Genomic DNA, 17,077 nt, shown 5'->3' with positions numbered 1-17,077 from the left:
TGACCCGAGCAAAAGGCAGACACTTAACAGACTGAGCCGGTCACGCGTCCCATGCATGTGGTTACTTACGTATAATGTCTACGTCTGCGCACACACACGCGCACACGCGCGCACACACACGCACACACGCCTGGAGCAGTGTCTTGGCAGTGAGACAGCCTCAGGCAACCAGAGTCCCGGAGCTCTTGCCCTCCAGGCTGCCTCAGCGCCGCCAGGGGCACTCACCCTCCCGCGCTCACCCGACCTCCCGGCCTCCCGGACACACGGACACACGTTCCCCAACTAGCGCCGGTGCTTTCACGCCCCATCGACCCCCACCTCCTCCTGCCAAAATTCCACTGGAGGCTCGGCTCAGAAACCTCCAGCCTACCTTCTCCTGGAACCCCTCTTACTGGTGCCTGTCAACCTCCTGGGCATCTCCTGGGTTCCTTCTGTGTTTGCGCCACCAGGGCGCCACCCCCTGCTCACCGACCACCTCTGCTGCCTTCATTCCTGCTTCTCCCGCAGCCGGCCTGCCCAGTGAGCCCCGAGGTGTTCTGAGCGGGCTCTTGCCTCCTCCCCACAAGCTCCAGTGCATGGTGAGCCTGTGGCCAGAGCATGGGCAGCGCGCCCGCAGCAGGTGACCAATGCGTGGCCACCACGGGGCAGAAAGCTTTCTCCTTGGCACAGGTGTGTACCTGCTTATGATCGTGTGAAAGCTACGAGTTGGTACATCAGAGCATGAAATGCTGTTTTCTTTCTATTTTGACCACCTAACACAATAAGATTTTATTTACTTACCTTATTGGTTCTGTTTCCCCTCTCAGAATGTAAGCTTCATGAGGGCAAAGGTTTTTGCCCCTTTCGTTCATGGTGGAACCCTCGGCCGCTGAGGTGTAGTGGTTGGTGCGTAGTAGACCCGGGAAATAAAAACTGTCCGCATTGCTACAGTATCCCAGCAATTCTGGGTCTCCCCAGATCATCACCGAAACATCCTCAAAAACTCCTGGGGACTTGCCTATGGCATGCATGCTACCACTGAGTGGCAGAAGTAGGGTGTCCGACCCTCTGAGTACACATTCAGCCACATCTTAGAGGCACACTCACTTCTTCCACGTCTCCTTTTCACGTAGTCTCCCTGGATGTGTGTTTTGGGCTGTTATGTCTCCCCAGACTTCATATGTTAAACTTCTAAGCCCAGTACCTCGGAATGTATTTGGTCTTCAATACATGGTCTTCAATGAAGGGGGGAAATCGGAGAGGGAGACAAACCATGAGAGACCATGGACTCCAAGCAACAAACTGAGGGTTTCAGAGGGGAGAGGGGGGGGAAAATAAGTCAGCCCGGTGATGGGTACTAAGGAGGGCACAGATTGCAGGGAGCACTGGATGTACTAAGTAAACAATGAACCATGGAACACTACATCAAAAACTAATGATGTACTGTAAAATAAAATTTAATAAAAAAATTTTTAGGGTGCCTGGGTGGCTCAGTGGGTTAAGCCGCTGCCTTCGGCTCGGGTCATGATCTCAGGGTCCTGGGATCGAGTCCCGCATCGGGCTCTCTGCTGGGCGGGGAGCCTGCTTCCTCCTCTCTCTCTGCCTACTTGTGATTTCTCTCTGTCAAATAAATAAAGAAAATCTTAAAAAAAAAAATTTTTTTTAAATAATGAGATTTTTTATTTAAAAAAAAAAAAGAGAGGTGAGTATAGTAAATATTAAGTCATTGGGGAGCCGTAACTCTTTATGGCTGGTGTCCTGACAGAAAGAGGTGAGGACACAGACCTACACAGAGGGAAGATCGTGTGAGGACAAAGGGAGATGGTAGCCACCTGCAAGCCAAGGAGAGAGGCCTCAGAAGAAACCAGCTGGCAGCACTTTGGACTTCAGACCCCCAGACTTGTGTGACAGTGAGTCTCTGCTGTTTCAGGCCCCTGGTCTGCGGCACTTTGTTGTGGCAGTCCGGAAACAAACACTAGGTAGAAAATCCCAAAGGACCCCATGTTGTGGTTAAGGATGCCTCAAGGTGCAGGCTGGCTAGGACACTGCTTCGTAAATGAACTGGTGTGCACACAAAGTAAAAAAGTGGGGGTGGGGGGAAGAAACAAAGGCACAACGTGTTGAACATTTTTTATATTTGGTATTTGTGAGTCTTTTTAAAAAAAATTTTCAGGCCATTTTTTTTTTCATTTAAAAAAAAAAAAGCAACCAACAGCAATACTCTGTACAAGTATAACAAACATTAGAAATATGCATCATTCCAAAATAGTTACAAGAAAATTACAGTTTTAGAGTCCATATCAACACATCCTGTTCATATGTGCCCCCAAGAGAGAAAAGCTACAGTATGTTGAACACTTGACGGCTACACAGTCTGAAAACTCAGAACTTGGACTTTTGAGGCAAATCAACATCAAGTCACCAAGACTCATTTAGCTCAAAAGCATACCCCAGCGCTGCAAAAGAAAACCAGGCTTTTACATCATCTCAGGTGAAAAGCAAACACAGATCGGCTGCATAATTGGCCCCCATCCCCCAGGAGCCTCTGACTTCATGAAGCCCAAATCCAGTGCAGTTAAATGTGCCGAAGTCCAGCCAGAGGTCGCCACATGCCCACGGGGAACAGACCCCCAAATGTCATTTTCCACTGGTCCCTGTGTCACTAGGTTTACCTTTGGGGGCAAATGTCCTTGCTCTTGGGAGAAGGTACCAAGGACCCAAATGCCCCCAACCAACTGACCACCAATCTTTCACTGATAACTAACCCCATCCTGGCTGTTTTTCTGTGTGCAACTGGCAAATACTGAAGCAGGGATGATCACACCATCTCTGCGATTCCACTAGATTCCTCAGATTTTAGTTTGCTGTTCCTGGGAGGCTTTGGCACAGGAGCTCAAAAGCACCTTCTGTTTCCTATGGCCAATCTCCAGCCCATGTGTCCTTTATATTTACACAATTTTCTTCCCTTTTCAAACACTGTGCTATAAATACCCTCACGACCCCACCAGCCCCAAACCCAGTCCTCTTCAGGATGCAAAGAAGCATCGTGACCTTCATGTGACCTGCCACGTGGAATCCAGAACTCTAGACCACAAGCCTTCTTCCCAGGATTTGAGAGTGGCTTGCTGGGGCAGCTGCCTGTTTCCCAAACCCGTATCGGGCAGAAGGGAGGAGGATTTCTGGGTGTTTTGCGTGTTTTATACAATAGGTTTACAGTTACTGTTACTTTAACCTTTTAAAGGGATTTTTAGACTTTTAAAGGGACTTGACACCTAAACACCCATCCCCGTGGCTTCCTGACAACTGAAGTGAAGAGGGGTGTGGCCAACAGAATTTCTGCCCAGGCAAGAGCCTCTCGATGGGGTCAAGGAACTCTCCAAGATCTGGGTGCATCGAGGGGCAGACCAGTGTGAAGGTTTGGAAGCCATCTGCCCAAACCCGACATCACTCAGCAGCCTGGGACAGCATGGCTTCCCTGATGCAGACCTCAAGAGCTGAAGGCCCCCCTGAAACAGAGTCCAGAGGGCCCGTCCAGACCCGTACCACCCATTCCTTTAAGGGCCTGATGCTAAATGAACTGCTTGCCATGAAAGAAAGCAAAGGATTTGGCAAAAAGTGCAATTTCTCTGTGGGAAGGAAGTTCTCCCCAAACGCGACACCTTCTCCACCTCTCCTTTTAATCCTTTCAGTACCTCAAAGGGAAAAGGGGGACAAAAGACGTACAAGCGCTAAACCTCGGAACTGAATCAAGGGCGTTCAGTTGTGGTTCACCCTTCATGACCCACTAACATGTCCAGTCAGCTCTCAAAGTGCCAGCAGAGTGAGGAACACGGCAGGGGCAGGAGACAGGCTCCCCCAGGTCAACGGTGACCAGGGCACTCGGAGAAGACCCCGCCCCTGTTTTCACTCGGACACAATTGTCCTAAGTTTACAGCAGGATTTATTACTGTGGAAAACAGCCACAGGATTCCAGGAACCTGGCAATTCCTTCATAAGACCTTATATACTTCATTGCCTATAGGAGGAGAAACCCAAAACTTCTTCCAAATATAACCTGAGCCACAATATAAAATAAAAAGAAACAAATCCTTTCATGTTAATGCCTTGAGAAGTTTACAGATTATGTACCAATAAAATAAATCCACATAAATTCTGAAATTCTTGGTGGATACAACACCTGAAGCCCAAAAAAAAAAAAAAAAAAATTAATCTACATTTTAAAAAAATCAAAGTAATTACAGCAGCAGTATAGTGAAAAGAGGTTTTAAAAATAATTACATCTTTGATACAAATTCAAACTTTGTACACCTCAATTCAAAGGAATGACTGTTTTAAGAGTTTAGTATATATATATACAGTAGATATGGATGTGTGTCACTGCAGATAGACTAAAGCCAGTGGACTTTGAGGGAGGAGGGATTAGTCAGACACTGTTTTCACACTGAAGTGTTCACAGATTGCCACGCTTTTAAAAACACACACACACACAGACACAGACACACAGACACACATAAAATGCCAACCTGAGTAAAACATTACTAAAAACCTAGAGCATCATGAATCACTAAATCACATATTGCACCTTTAAATAATCCTTCTTACCAAATACAGAAACAAGAAAAAGGATAAAACAGGGACAAGAAAAGGAGATCATGTCACTGTAGGGTTCCTTTGCTTCCCTCCCCTAACCCCACCCCACAAATTCTCAAGGTGATACCTGGTTTCCCCTCTCACTCAACCAATGGGCTGAAAATGTGGCCAACAGAAGTGTCTTTGGGGAAAAGTGGGAGGGAAAAGGGAAGAAAGAATAGAGCACAAACAGGGGGGAGGTGAAGGGGAGGGGGAGGCCTCCTCTAGTCAAATGAGAACAGGAATGTTACTGAGAAGGCTGAACCTCGGATACTAAACTACTGTTTAAATATTTCTTATATTCCAATTATGAGATTCAATACAAAAATAGAGATATCTACTGAGTTTTGCCTGTGGAAGCATAATTCAGAAAAGGCACATGTTCAAATAGAAAACCCAGGCAGGAGAGGCACCACGTACCCCTCCCTACATGATAATCATCCACAATTATGTATTTTCCATCAGCTAGATTCCAAGATACAGTAGGTAAAAATAGACCTCTGATACTTAAAATATATTCAACCCAACACAATCCTGGCTTTAGCATGTGAATCATATAAAATAGTCTTTTTTAAAAAGAATCTGTTTGAAAAAGAAAAAAAAAAGGCATAGCTCACTTTTCCTGGTGTTCCATAATTCTTAAGAAAAAATTTAAAAAAAAAAACAAAAAGTGAACTCATCCCATTGGTGATCAGGAATGTAGTAGATTAGCTCACCACCCATCCACAGCCCCTGTCAGCCCCAACTTCTCATCTGTCCTGTGCAGCCTCACACCCTCAAATTAGTTCTAACGAAACAGAACAAAGAATTAAGATATTAGACATATAAAAACATGTCCACATCGGGGCATTTTCCTTTGCTGTGGGTGAGACGGTCCGGGTAACTCCAGAAAGGTCTGACTTTGGGATTAGGCAATATAACCATTTGTCTTTCCAAATGCAGTCACGGGAGCAAGGTTTTCATAGATTGTCATTGCGGTTGTGTTCTGGTAGATGAGATCTACTTTTGAGTCCTTCTGGGATCTGATAATATCCAGAACACACTGGTTGAGGAAAACATACTGGTCCTGTAGAAGAGTAAAAAGAGAAAGCCAATGAGCAGAGAGCCAGAGAGTATTAGCAATCAAGGCTATTTTCAGATTACCACCACTTCCCCAAACCCACCAACCACCCCACCACACACCGAGTGAACACTTCAAGTTCACGTTTATCAAGAAGCTGCCACATTCTGGTAAAATCTGAAACCACAGATAGCAAGATTCTCATCATCAAACATTCTTAACCAGAGGGACACACTCCCCACACCTCCCCTCCCTAAGGAGGAGTCCCAGAATCTTGGGGAAGAGCAAAAAAGGAATGTGGAAGAAATAATGCACATATACATTCAAACAAGAAAAAGTCCAGCAAGAATTACTTGGTTAGCGAGCATGTACTGTATAAGGAGTAAATTGTGATTCTCAACAGAGGGAATGTGTTAAAGGGGGATAAGCAGGGTAGAGTTCAGTGGGGACAACCTCAGGCAAGCTTGTCAGAATCTGTAGCCATTAAAAAGAAAGAGGAAGAAGGGGTATATGCTGACAGAAAGATCCATGATGCTATAAGAGAAAAAAATTACAGTGTAGTATTATATATAAAATGGGATTCAATTTTTTAAAAATACTCTATGTGTTAATATCTAAAGTATGTAAAGAACCTATACAATTCAACATCAAAAAAAAAATCTGATTAGAAATTGGGCAGAGGAACTGAATAGACATTTTTCCAAAGAAGATATATGAAAAGACACATGAAAAGAGGGCCAACAGACACATGAAAATATGCTCAATATCACTCAACATCAGGGAAATGCAAATCCAAACCACAATAAGATATCACCTCTCACCTGTCAAAATGGCAGGAAAAAAGGACAAAAAACAAAAAGGATGCCAAGAAAAGGGAACACTCTTGCACTATTGGTGGGAATGTAAATTGGCACAGTCTCTGTGAAAAAAACAGTATGGAGTTTCCTCAAAAAAATTAAAAAGAGATATACCATTACAACCCAATAATTCCACTACTCGGTATTTACCCAAAGAAGACAAAAGCACTAACTGAAAAAGATAGATGCAACCCCATGTTTATTTTAATATTATTCACAGTAGCCTAGATATGGAAGCAACCTAAGCATCCACTGATCAGTGAATGGATACAGAAGATGTGGTATAGATCGACAATGAAATATTACTCAGCCAGAAGAATCCATGAAACAAGATGGGATAGGGAGGGAGACAAACCATAAGTGACTCTTAATCTCACGAAACAAACTGTGGGTTGCTGGGGGGAGGGGGGTTGTGAGAAGGGGGGTAGGGTTATGGACATTGGGGAGGGTATGTGCTTTTGGGTAAATTGGAAGGGGAGGTGAACCATGAGAGACTATGGACTCTGAAAAACAATCTGAGGGGTTTGAAGTGGCGGGGGGGTGGGAGGTTGGGGTACCAGGTGGTGGGTATTATAGAGGGCACAGCTTGCATGGAGCACTGGGTGTGGTGAAAAAATAATGAATACTGGGTATTCAGAAAAATAATGTTTTTCTGAAAATAAATAAATTGGAAAAAAAAAAGAAATATTACTCAGCCATAAAAAAGAGTGAAATCTTGCCATTTGTGACAACATGGACAGATCTACGGGGTATTATGTTAAGTGAAATAAGATGGACAGAGAAAGACAAATATCATTAGATTTCACTTAAACATAGAATCTAAAAATCGAAACAAACAAATGAAAAACAGAAACCAACCCACAAATACAGAGAACTGCTAACTGCCAGAAGGGAGGGAGACAGGGGATAGGCAACATGGGGGAAGGGCAGTGGGAGGTACAGGCTTCCAGTTACGGGATGAATAAGCCAAGAGGGTAAAAGGTATAGCATAGAGAATCTAATCAGTGATGTTGTAATAACGCTGTATGGTAACAGATGGTAGCTACACTTGCGGTGGGAATAACATCACATATAGACTCGTTGAATCACTATGTTGTACCCCTAATGTACTAAATGTACTAAATAATATTGCATGTCAACTGTACTCAGTTTATAAAAAGCAATAGCCAGAAGAAAAAAAAAGATACTGTGTATGTGTGTGTGTACATGTTTTTCTACAGATGTACATAAAGAAACCTGTAATGATATATACAAACCGTAAGCATTGGCTATCTCTAGGGAGCGGGATTGGGGAAGAAAAAGTAATAGAGAAACATAATCCTGTTCTGTCAGAACATCTGTCAGATGTTTTAAGATAACAAGTTTACAGGGTGCCTGGGGGGCTCAGTCTGTCAAGCATCTGACTCTTGATTTCGGCTCAGGTCATGATCTCAGCCCCACATGGGGCTCCACACTGGGGGCACAGAGCCTGGTTAAGATTCTCTCTCTACCGATGCAGAAAAAGGGGAACCCTCCTACACTGTTGGTGAGAATGCAAGCTGGCGCAGTCACTCTGGAAAACAGCATGGAGGTTCCTCAAAAAGTTGAAAATAGAGCTACCCTGTGACCCAGGAATGCACTACTGGGTATTTACCCTAAAGATACAAATGTAGTGATCTGAAGGGGCACGTGCACCCAAATGTTTATAGCAGCAATGTCCACAATAGCCAAACTATGGAAAGAACCTAGATGTCCATCAACAGATGAATGGATAAAGAAGATGTGATACACACACACACATACACACACTGGAATACTATGCAGCCATCAAAAGAAATGAAATCTTGCCATTTGCAACAATTAGGATGGAACTAGATGGTATTATGCTGAGCGAAATAAGTCAATCAGAGAAAGACAATTATCATATGATCTCCCTGATATGAGAAATTTGAGAAGCAGGGTGGGGGATTTGGGTGGTAGGGAAGGAAAAAATGAAACAAGATGAGATCAAGAAGGAAACAAACCATAAGAGACTCTTAATCTCACAAAACAAACTGAGGGTTGCTGGGGGGTAGGGGGGTGTGGAGAGGGTGGCTGGGTTATGGACATTGGGGAGGGTATGTTCTATGGTGAATGCTGTGAAGTGTGTAAGCCTGATGATTCACAAACTTGGACCCCTGGGGCAACTAATACATTATATGTTAATAAAAATAATTTTTAAAAAAAGTAAAAAACAAAACAAATAAACATTCCTCACACTGCAAAAAAAAAAAAAAAAAAATTCTCCCTCTACCCCTTCCCCCCACTCCCACCGCACCTGCTCATGCAAGTGTGCTCTCTCTCAAAAATTTTTTTAAAATAAAATAAAAAACTTTTTTAAATAAACACATTTACATTACTTTCAAACTATAAAAGAAAACAAACAAGAAAAGACTTTGTAGGCAGGTGTAAGATTTCTGGGTTTCTCAAAAGGGGATAAAAGACTGAGTCCTACTCTACGTAAGTATAGCAGAAAAAAGAAAATCTCTCTTCTGCACAACACAGAGGTGAATTCCACTCTTTGTACCACAACCATGCCGCTTACCCCAAAGCACACAATGTACCCAGGCCTTCAGAATATTCCCTGCTAGAATCAAAAACACAGCACATATTCATGGAGTTCTAAATTGGTACGGGGTGACAGCCTGATACAAAATTAATATTCTGCTCTCATCCCAGTCAAGACGTGTTCCACCCCTACGGCATCAAGGAAGGCGATTTCCCATTATGGTTGTTGAGAATGTGACTCGAAAACAATGTTTATCAGGAACATCTCAGGGAAAGCCAAATCCAACGGTCTTACCCAACTGACATTGTAGATATTAAGCATTCATCTTCTCAATTGGCCAGCCACCCCCCTGTAGCTATGATAATTGCCGTTGTGTAATATTTCCTTGGCTGGGTGAGGATACACAGTGGTATGAATGCAGCAACATCCATTTCACTCACATCGTTAACATCTGATGAGTCCGTTCAGGAGCTCATTTTAAGGATGGTCAGACCTTCTTAGGAACAAAGTGTGATAATACCAGTTTTATGAGTTTACAAGGGCAGAAGCCAAAGTTCAGATTATGTGATGAGTCAGTAGCTGCAAGGTACAGAATTCTGACGTTATCTTGGTTTGTACAGTTCCATTGCTGATATCAGTTACCACTATCTCACTATATCAAATCATTCAATCATACATCAGGATCTTAAAGAATGCCTCACAGCCCAGAGCCAGAAAGATGTAGAAGGGTGAAATGTCTTAACTCAAGAATGTGATGTGATGCAACCTTCTAAAAACAGATTGGAAAGGCAACGTGACAAACACAGAGCTTGGCCTCACCTCTGTTTGCACCATTAAGGGCCTGTGCATTCGAAGATCATACACAATCCCATATACATCCACCATGTTCTCATTCTCTATCTGGTAGATAAGACGATCGATGGCAATGAATGTGCCTGTCCTTCCAACGCCAGCACTGAAGAGAAAAAGAAATGAGCACATCACCATGGGTTACTTGAACATAAAACTCTCAAGTGTCCCCCTTTGTACATATATCTCGCTCTCCCCCACTATCAACACCAAGGATGGTTAAACATCTGCTCTACTGAAATCCTGGCAAGTGGGACTTCGTTAGCTTGGGACTGGGACCCCAGCCGTAACGTTCATTTGGAGGCAAATGACACAAATAAAACATCTGGCTAGACCTTCTTAAATCTTAGTGTCGTTCAAGTCACCACCATAACCTAGGATGGCAAGTTTCATCAACTTATTCCCCGTAGGGCCATAAAGCCCCTCTCTTCTTCTGTCCTAAATTAATTTCTTTAGCTTAAAAGCTAGGGTCCTATTGTTCTAAAGAAGGAAGGGGGTGGGGGGTAAACTTTTTCTGTAAAGGACCAGATAATAAATATCCTTGGCTCTGCAGACAAAATGGCCTCTTTCTGCCATTTTAGATGAAAGTAACTACAGATAATACATAAGTGAGCATGGTTCTGTTCCAATAAAACTTTATTTACAAAGCTAGGCAGCCAAAGACATTGTGGTGATGGACCCGTATACATTAATTTACACACAGATTTTATATGCCCAAAAGAATTCATTAATAAATCAATAAAATGAACTAGAACTATGTGCTCCAACTTTGTTAAGTAACAAACCAAAATGCTAAAAGAAGAAAGGAGGTTGCAGCGTGATGCCTGTATCATAAAATCTGGTAAAAGTAAAAAGCTATATAAAACCCACAGGTACATATCAAATAAAATACAAAAGCATGCAAAGGAATAATTCGGATCCATGTTAGGACCATGTTTAACTGTGTAGGAAGGAGACTGATAAGTAGAGACTTCATGACTGTAAGATCTTACTAATAAAAAAAAAATGACCTCATTTTATACTTTATTAGACTGCTGGTTGAACTATTTTGTAAAATTGAACTATTTTATAAGAAAATGTTATAAATAAGAAATAAGAGTACACTGTAGTTTAAAAAGAAAAAAATAGAAGCAATATACCAGATCTGGTCCACAGGTTATATAGTTTGCCAACCCCCATTCCAGTTCCTGGTCCTTTATACAAACTGTTCTTGAATTTGCAAACGCCCACTGCGTTCCCTCTTGGGCCTTGCTTTTCTAAAGTCTGATGGCACTTGAAATCTGTCACACACGGAGCACGTCTGCATACCTGCAGTGGACCAGAATGGGTGACTCAGGAGGACTCTGCTTCATGTAGTCACGAACAAGGTACCGAAAGTTAATGAGCAGGTCCGTGGTGTCGGGAACGCCGTGGTCCGGCCAGGAGGTGAAATGAAACTGTCGCAGAGGGTGACTCTCACTTGTCTGGATCTAAAAGCCAAGAAAGAGATAAGCGTCCGAGAAGACCTAGCGAAACGGAGTCATCCCCGGATGCCGAGCTGCACGGGATGGTTGACTAGCAGCTAGATAGGAGTGGTTACAACTACCGGGATGGTTGACTAGCAGCTAGATAGGAGTGGTTACAACTAAAAGTTGCAACTTTACATTGCTACAACAATGGATAAAGTGCTTGCCCACACTATGATGTGCTCATCAAAGCCCACAATATGCTCCAGAAGGAGGGGTTCTCACCCTTCCGTTAAGATTCCAAAAAGTGAAGCGACTCCCCCACACTCAGCTCAAAGGCAGCCTCTTCCTGAGTTCAGACCTTCCTTTCCCACAGCAGGTGCCTGCCTGTAATGCACTCACAGTCTTAAACCTACAGCTCCTTGGAGCCTCCAGAAGCCCATCCCTGAACCCACCTGGGAATGTCATCAACCAAAACACCAAAAATGAATTATACTGATATGGCTCTGATACTTGGAACCTTTGGGGCATGGGCTGCCTCACAATCTGCACGCCTTCCAGAGAGTCTCATAGCAGGTAGCTAGTGAGCACAAGTAAATATTTAGAATTGCAGGAGTTTGAGAAAAGGAACTCCCCGCCCCCAACACACCAAAAAACACATCTATTTCAACATCAGACAGACAATAGAAAGTGGATCTTGTTGTAACAGAGTGAGTGATGACACGGGCTGGTTTCCTACCACGGACAAAGGCAGGCACCTGTTATTATCAGAATTCTACCCAGGCTGGACCATTCCTGTCCCTATTCAACTGTGCTCATTATGCCCAGCCCTGGGCACTGAGCTCAGCCTCATACCTACATCTGGACTCTAGGCATTTCCATCTCCTTTATGAGAGCTACCTTTGGAAGCTTCTTTTTTTTTTTTTTAATGTATACATTACAAAAGCAGTGTATTCACATTGTTCAAAATATGGGAAAAGAGTAGAGAAAAAAGGCAGAGTGAAGGAGAGGGTACTGTGAAGGCTTATACACACAAAGGGGACAGTCACAAACTGAACCACAAGTATTCATCCAAAGAAGGAAAGCAGCTGTGAGAGACATGTGGACAAGGAGGTGTAAGGGGAGGTCAGACTTTTCAGCATTATCTCTACAGAGGGTGGCCAGGGGCTCCGCTTAGGGGTGGCAGTCCAAAGAAACTTTTAGTTCTATCTGCTGTGTTCCCACTTTTAAGAAGGAAAATATATTTATGCACTTTGTGTTATTAAAAAGGAGTCTTAGGGGGGAAAAGGGGTATTTTACTAAATGCTACGTGGTCTCCTGGAATCATTCGATCCTGGAACAGGAAAGGGCTTTAGGGGAAAAATGTGAAATCCAAATGAAGTCCGGAGTTTAGTTAAAAGATGATAACATCGTGGTAATTTTGTTTAAATGATGTGAACAAAGCCACCCATGATTCCCCTCATTCCCCTCCCCAAGCACAAAAGCAACCGAGGATAACCTGGTCTGGTTAAAATGGGCAAAATCTATAGAATAAGTGCATTATGAGCGTTTCTCAACCACTATGTGCTCCATCAACGTGTGAGAACAGCTTTGACAGCACCTCCAGGGAAGGAATTGAAATATTAATTGAAGCCAACTCCTTTGAGACACAGCACTCAGTGAAGAATTAATACTTAATATACTACCTTGTCTCCATGACTTTTGGAATCTTCAAGGATAATTCTTGTCAAACAGAACCTAACCCACCAACCTCCCATAAAAGTTAACTCCACTGACTCTACTCCCAGGCTTTTCTTTGGTGCAATATTCACAATATGCATAGACGTTTGTCTCCCGGTGTGTTTCACTTAATTGCAATCTCGCATCTCTCCATGGTAATTACGCAGTCTACGTAGCCATCATTTCTAATAGCTAAATAATGATACACTGACTAGATAACCTATAGTTTAGTTATCTGTTCTCTGAAAGCTAGATATTTGAACAGGCACCAAATCTTCCCTCCATTATAAATAACGCCGAGATTCCTCTTTGTGAATAATAAGCCTTGTCCTCTATTTCAGATTATTACTTTAAGACAGACTCTCAAATGTTAAACCACCAGATCAAAGGAGAATGGTCATTTTGATGCTTTTGATATAAACCACAAAGGGCTATACCAATTTACACACTCACCAAAAGATATCAATGTGGCTTCATTGCCTCTATTTCTAGACACCCTATAAAAAAAAGGACACGGGGTGCCTGGGTGGCTCAGTCAGTTAAGCGGCTGCCTTCAGCTCAGGTCATGATCCCAGGGTTCTGGGATCAAGTCCTGCTTGGGCTCCCTGCTCAGTGGAGAGCCTGCTTCTCCCTCTCCCTCTGCCTGCCAATCTGCCTATTTGTGCTCTATCTCTTGGTCAAATAAATAAATAAAATATTTTTAAGAAAAGAAAAAAGGACACATAATCTGACTTCCTGCAGTGTCTTCACCATGTAATTGGGTCTTTTCCCCTAACTTTTGGCGGGAGCTGGGCGGGTAGAGGGTGGTAAGGCCATGTCTATACGCCCAGAAATCTTATTAATGTAACCACTCTCATAAACTACTCCCAACTGCAAATTGCCACTCCTGAGGTCATATTTGCAACCAAATAATCCAAAAGGGTCTCAGTCTGTAACAAAAACTCTATAAACAAGTCACCTGAAAGCGGAAGGAACAGTGGCTGCTGCTGACCCCTTGTTCTTAAGATTCATCTCATTCCAGAATAACATACAGTAACAAAAACAAACACAAAACAAAACAAAACACCAGACAGAAAAAACAGAACAAGCTGGTGGCTGCCAGAGGGGAAGTGGGTCAGGGGTGGGCGAAAGGGGTAAAGGGTACTAAGACCCACAAACTCCCACTTACAAAATGTGTAAGTCACAGGGACAAAGAGGACAGCATAGGGAATAGAATCAGTAATGTCGTAATAAGGTTGTAGGGTGACAGATGGGGACTACACTTACCCCAGTGGGTACCACGTAAAGTATGTAATTACTGGGTCACTATGCTGTACACCTGAAACTAACGTAATATTCTATGTCAGCTACACTTCAAAAGGGAAAACTAAAAAATAACATGAACTTTCTCTTAAGAAAGTGAAAGCTAAGGGTTGCTTTAGAGTGTCTGCAGATAGTTTTCATTCTGTGAAAAGAGAGCAAAAGTATTTTTCTGATGCATAACAAAAAATATATATATTGGTTAATATCAACCTAAAACTATGACCCCAAACTACTAGAGGGACTTCTTTTCTGAGGCCTATCCATCTTGGCCTCTTACTTACGTTTTTCACCGTGAAGTCTCTGATGGTCCATTCTGGAAGAACGACTTCTGATGTCATTGCCACCGTTATGTCCCCATAGTCCTGAGCCTGCTTGGAGGGCCAGTACTCCTCACATTTGGTCTAGAGTAAAATTGCATTTTTATTCACAAAGTCAGGTCGCACCGTCCGCCATCACTACAGCTTCATAAGGAAGACTGGCTATTGGAAACTTGCATCAGAGACTGGGTCAGCCCTTTAGCTGGGTTCTGTCAGACTCCCAAAATTGTTTTTTTAATTTACAATTATGGCCAACTCTTTTACAATTGGGACGTTTCTCATAAAATTCCAGATTCCCGGCTTCTCCTGAGAACCCAGAAGATCTGGCCCACCCTGAGCCCCCATTTCTGCATGAAAATGGATTTAGAGCAGAACAGTCATTGTCCCTTCTCTGAGGACACAGTTCCAGCCTGCTTCCTTCGGCTCCGACGGCCGCCAGCCCACGACTGTCCTCGAAACTAAACTCAGACTGACCCATAACCCCGTGCAGCTAAAAGAAATGAGAACCTTCCCCAGTACTTTCAGACCCACACTAATTAGAATACAAATACAGACACGAATAAAAAGAATCAAATTAAATCACTCGAGGTCTTCGATTTAAATAAATCGGTGGGCAGATGTAAACAGAATAAAAATCAGGAAACATCTGCTCTGCAAGAATATCTGAATCTCTAATTTGACAAATGACTTAATACACCCACACAAACACACACTCTTTCTCCCTCCTCCCTTCCCCCTCCCCGCTTTTCCGAGGTGTGTTCTACTGCAAGTGCCGTCCAAACCCGATTATCTGACTCGCCCCAGGAAGGTCTATTTTGCTCTAAAAACAGATGCCCGGACTCCACCTCCAGGCTTCTGACTCTGGCTGCGGACCTGTATTTTTTAAAAAGATCCCAGTTTCCAGACCACTGCTCCCACAAAAAACACAGGACTCCAACACACAATGACATGGAGCGGATGCTCTCAGCTCAGCCTCTTCCCAACTGGGTATTGGCTGCTACCGTGTGGGCAAGTTCTTAAGATCTCTGAGCCTCAGTTTCCCCATCTACACAATAATTATAAAGGAACGCTGTTAGAAGAAAGAAATAACATACATGGAGTAAACTGACTGGATCCCTGACTTTTTCACCCAGAACCAGTAAATGCACTTCTCCCCTGACTTGAGATAAACAACAAATGTGTTCTCCATTCATTCAACTACATCATTTTCATTTGCCTAACACTGATTTATGAAACTGTTCCACGGGGCAGGCCTTGAGCTCCACCACACCATAAAGTTTATTTGCATTCATAAGCCAAGTTCTTTTGTTTGCGAGACAGTCTGTTCTCTGGATGCAAGGAAGTGAGGCAGAACACGGGCTTCTATACCCAGAGCTGTGTGAAATGGGAACCACCTCTTAGGGCTCACTGTTCTCACTCCCTCCCCCATCCCCAGCCCGTAGCACAGCACCCTACCCGTACTTGGGGCAGGGTAAACATCTGCTAAATTAAAGCGAAATGAAGAATATTAAAGGGGGAGAGGGGAGAGCTGAGATTTATCTGGGAAGGAGTCTGAGGTCTGGGGTAGAGGAGGGGTTCCAGTGTTAAAAGCTATGTTTGATCACCAAGTTGGTCGAATCCCTCATCTCACAGATGAGCTGCTGGCTGCTTAGAGACACAAAGGGCTGGCGCCCACTCCCAGCATGGAGATGACCCCGTGCTCCAGCCCCAAGAGCTCTGCGTGGAGCTGACTGCACCCCCACTACTTGTAACTCCAGCAGCGACCTCGTGAATAGAGAACATTGCTATTCATCCACAAAAGAAGGTAACAATAAAATGCTTTTTTTTTTTAAGATATTTTTAAACTTTTCTCTTAGAGGAGAAAAAGGCAGAAAATGAGTTTCTAAGAAGAAAAGAGTGTTTTCTTCAGAAAGACAAATGCTTCTTAAGATACCCCTTCAGCGCAGTCAAAATGAATGCATTAATTTAATTGAATAGTTTAAATTAAAATAATTAAATAAAATAAATTTTAAAATAACTTAAGTAAAAAATAAAACACTTACCCTTCCCTGTTCGACACATTTGGTCAACATAACAATGGCATATACATTTTTCTCCCAAACCATACGCCAGAAATCTTTCAAAGTGTTGGGCAAAGGCCCTTGTGTGGCAATGAAATCTTTCTTGGAATGGTAGCCCTAGAAAATGGGAAGCAACCCAAATTCAGTGTCAAAGACACAAGGAGGAACCCTGAAGATTTCCCCCAAACAAGCCATGCTCTGGGCTCGTCTCCCCACTTACGGGCATGTAGTTGGCGTTGATGTAGTCATCAGCTGAGTGGGTCTGGATGGAAAGCTTGACACGGGAAATGTCATCTGTGGCATTGAGAGAAAAAAAGTGCTCATTAGAAATAT

General features: G+C 43.2%; 1 protein-coding gene across 1 annotated transcript in view; it reads right to left on the bottom strand.

Moving 5' to 3' along the window:
- Nucleotides 1–3,902: 3,902 nt before the first annotated feature.
- PTPRJ (protein tyrosine phosphatase receptor type J) overlaps nt 3,903–17,077 on the bottom strand; it is a 50,545-nt gene continuing 37,370 nt past the window's right edge. Inside the window, exons 18-23 of the mRNA XM_044259312.1 lie at nt 16,965–17,038; nt 16,727–16,861; nt 14,649–14,768; nt 11,210–11,370; nt 9,872–10,007; nt 3,903–5,674 (exon numbers count right to left, since the gene is read on the bottom strand). Coding sequence (XP_044115247.1) covers nt 5,516–5,674; nt 9,872–10,007; nt 11,210–11,370; nt 14,649–14,768; nt 16,727–16,861; nt 16,965–17,038 — 785 coding nt within the window. The 3' untranslated portion in view covers nt 3,903–5,515. The remainder of the gene's footprint in view (nt 5,675–9,871; nt 10,008–11,209; nt 11,371–14,648; nt 14,769–16,726; nt 16,862–16,964; nt 17,039–17,077) is intronic.

This window comes from Neovison vison, chromosome 7, assembly GCF_020171115.1.
Source record: "Neovison vison isolate M4711 chromosome 7, ASM_NN_V1, whole genome shotgun sequence".
NCBI classification, from domain to species: domain Eukaryota; kingdom Metazoa; phylum Chordata; class Mammalia; order Carnivora; family Mustelidae; genus Neogale; species Neogale vison.
The sequence above is the reverse complement of the archived record's forward strand: the minus strand, read 5'-3'. Positions and strand labels throughout refer to the sequence as shown.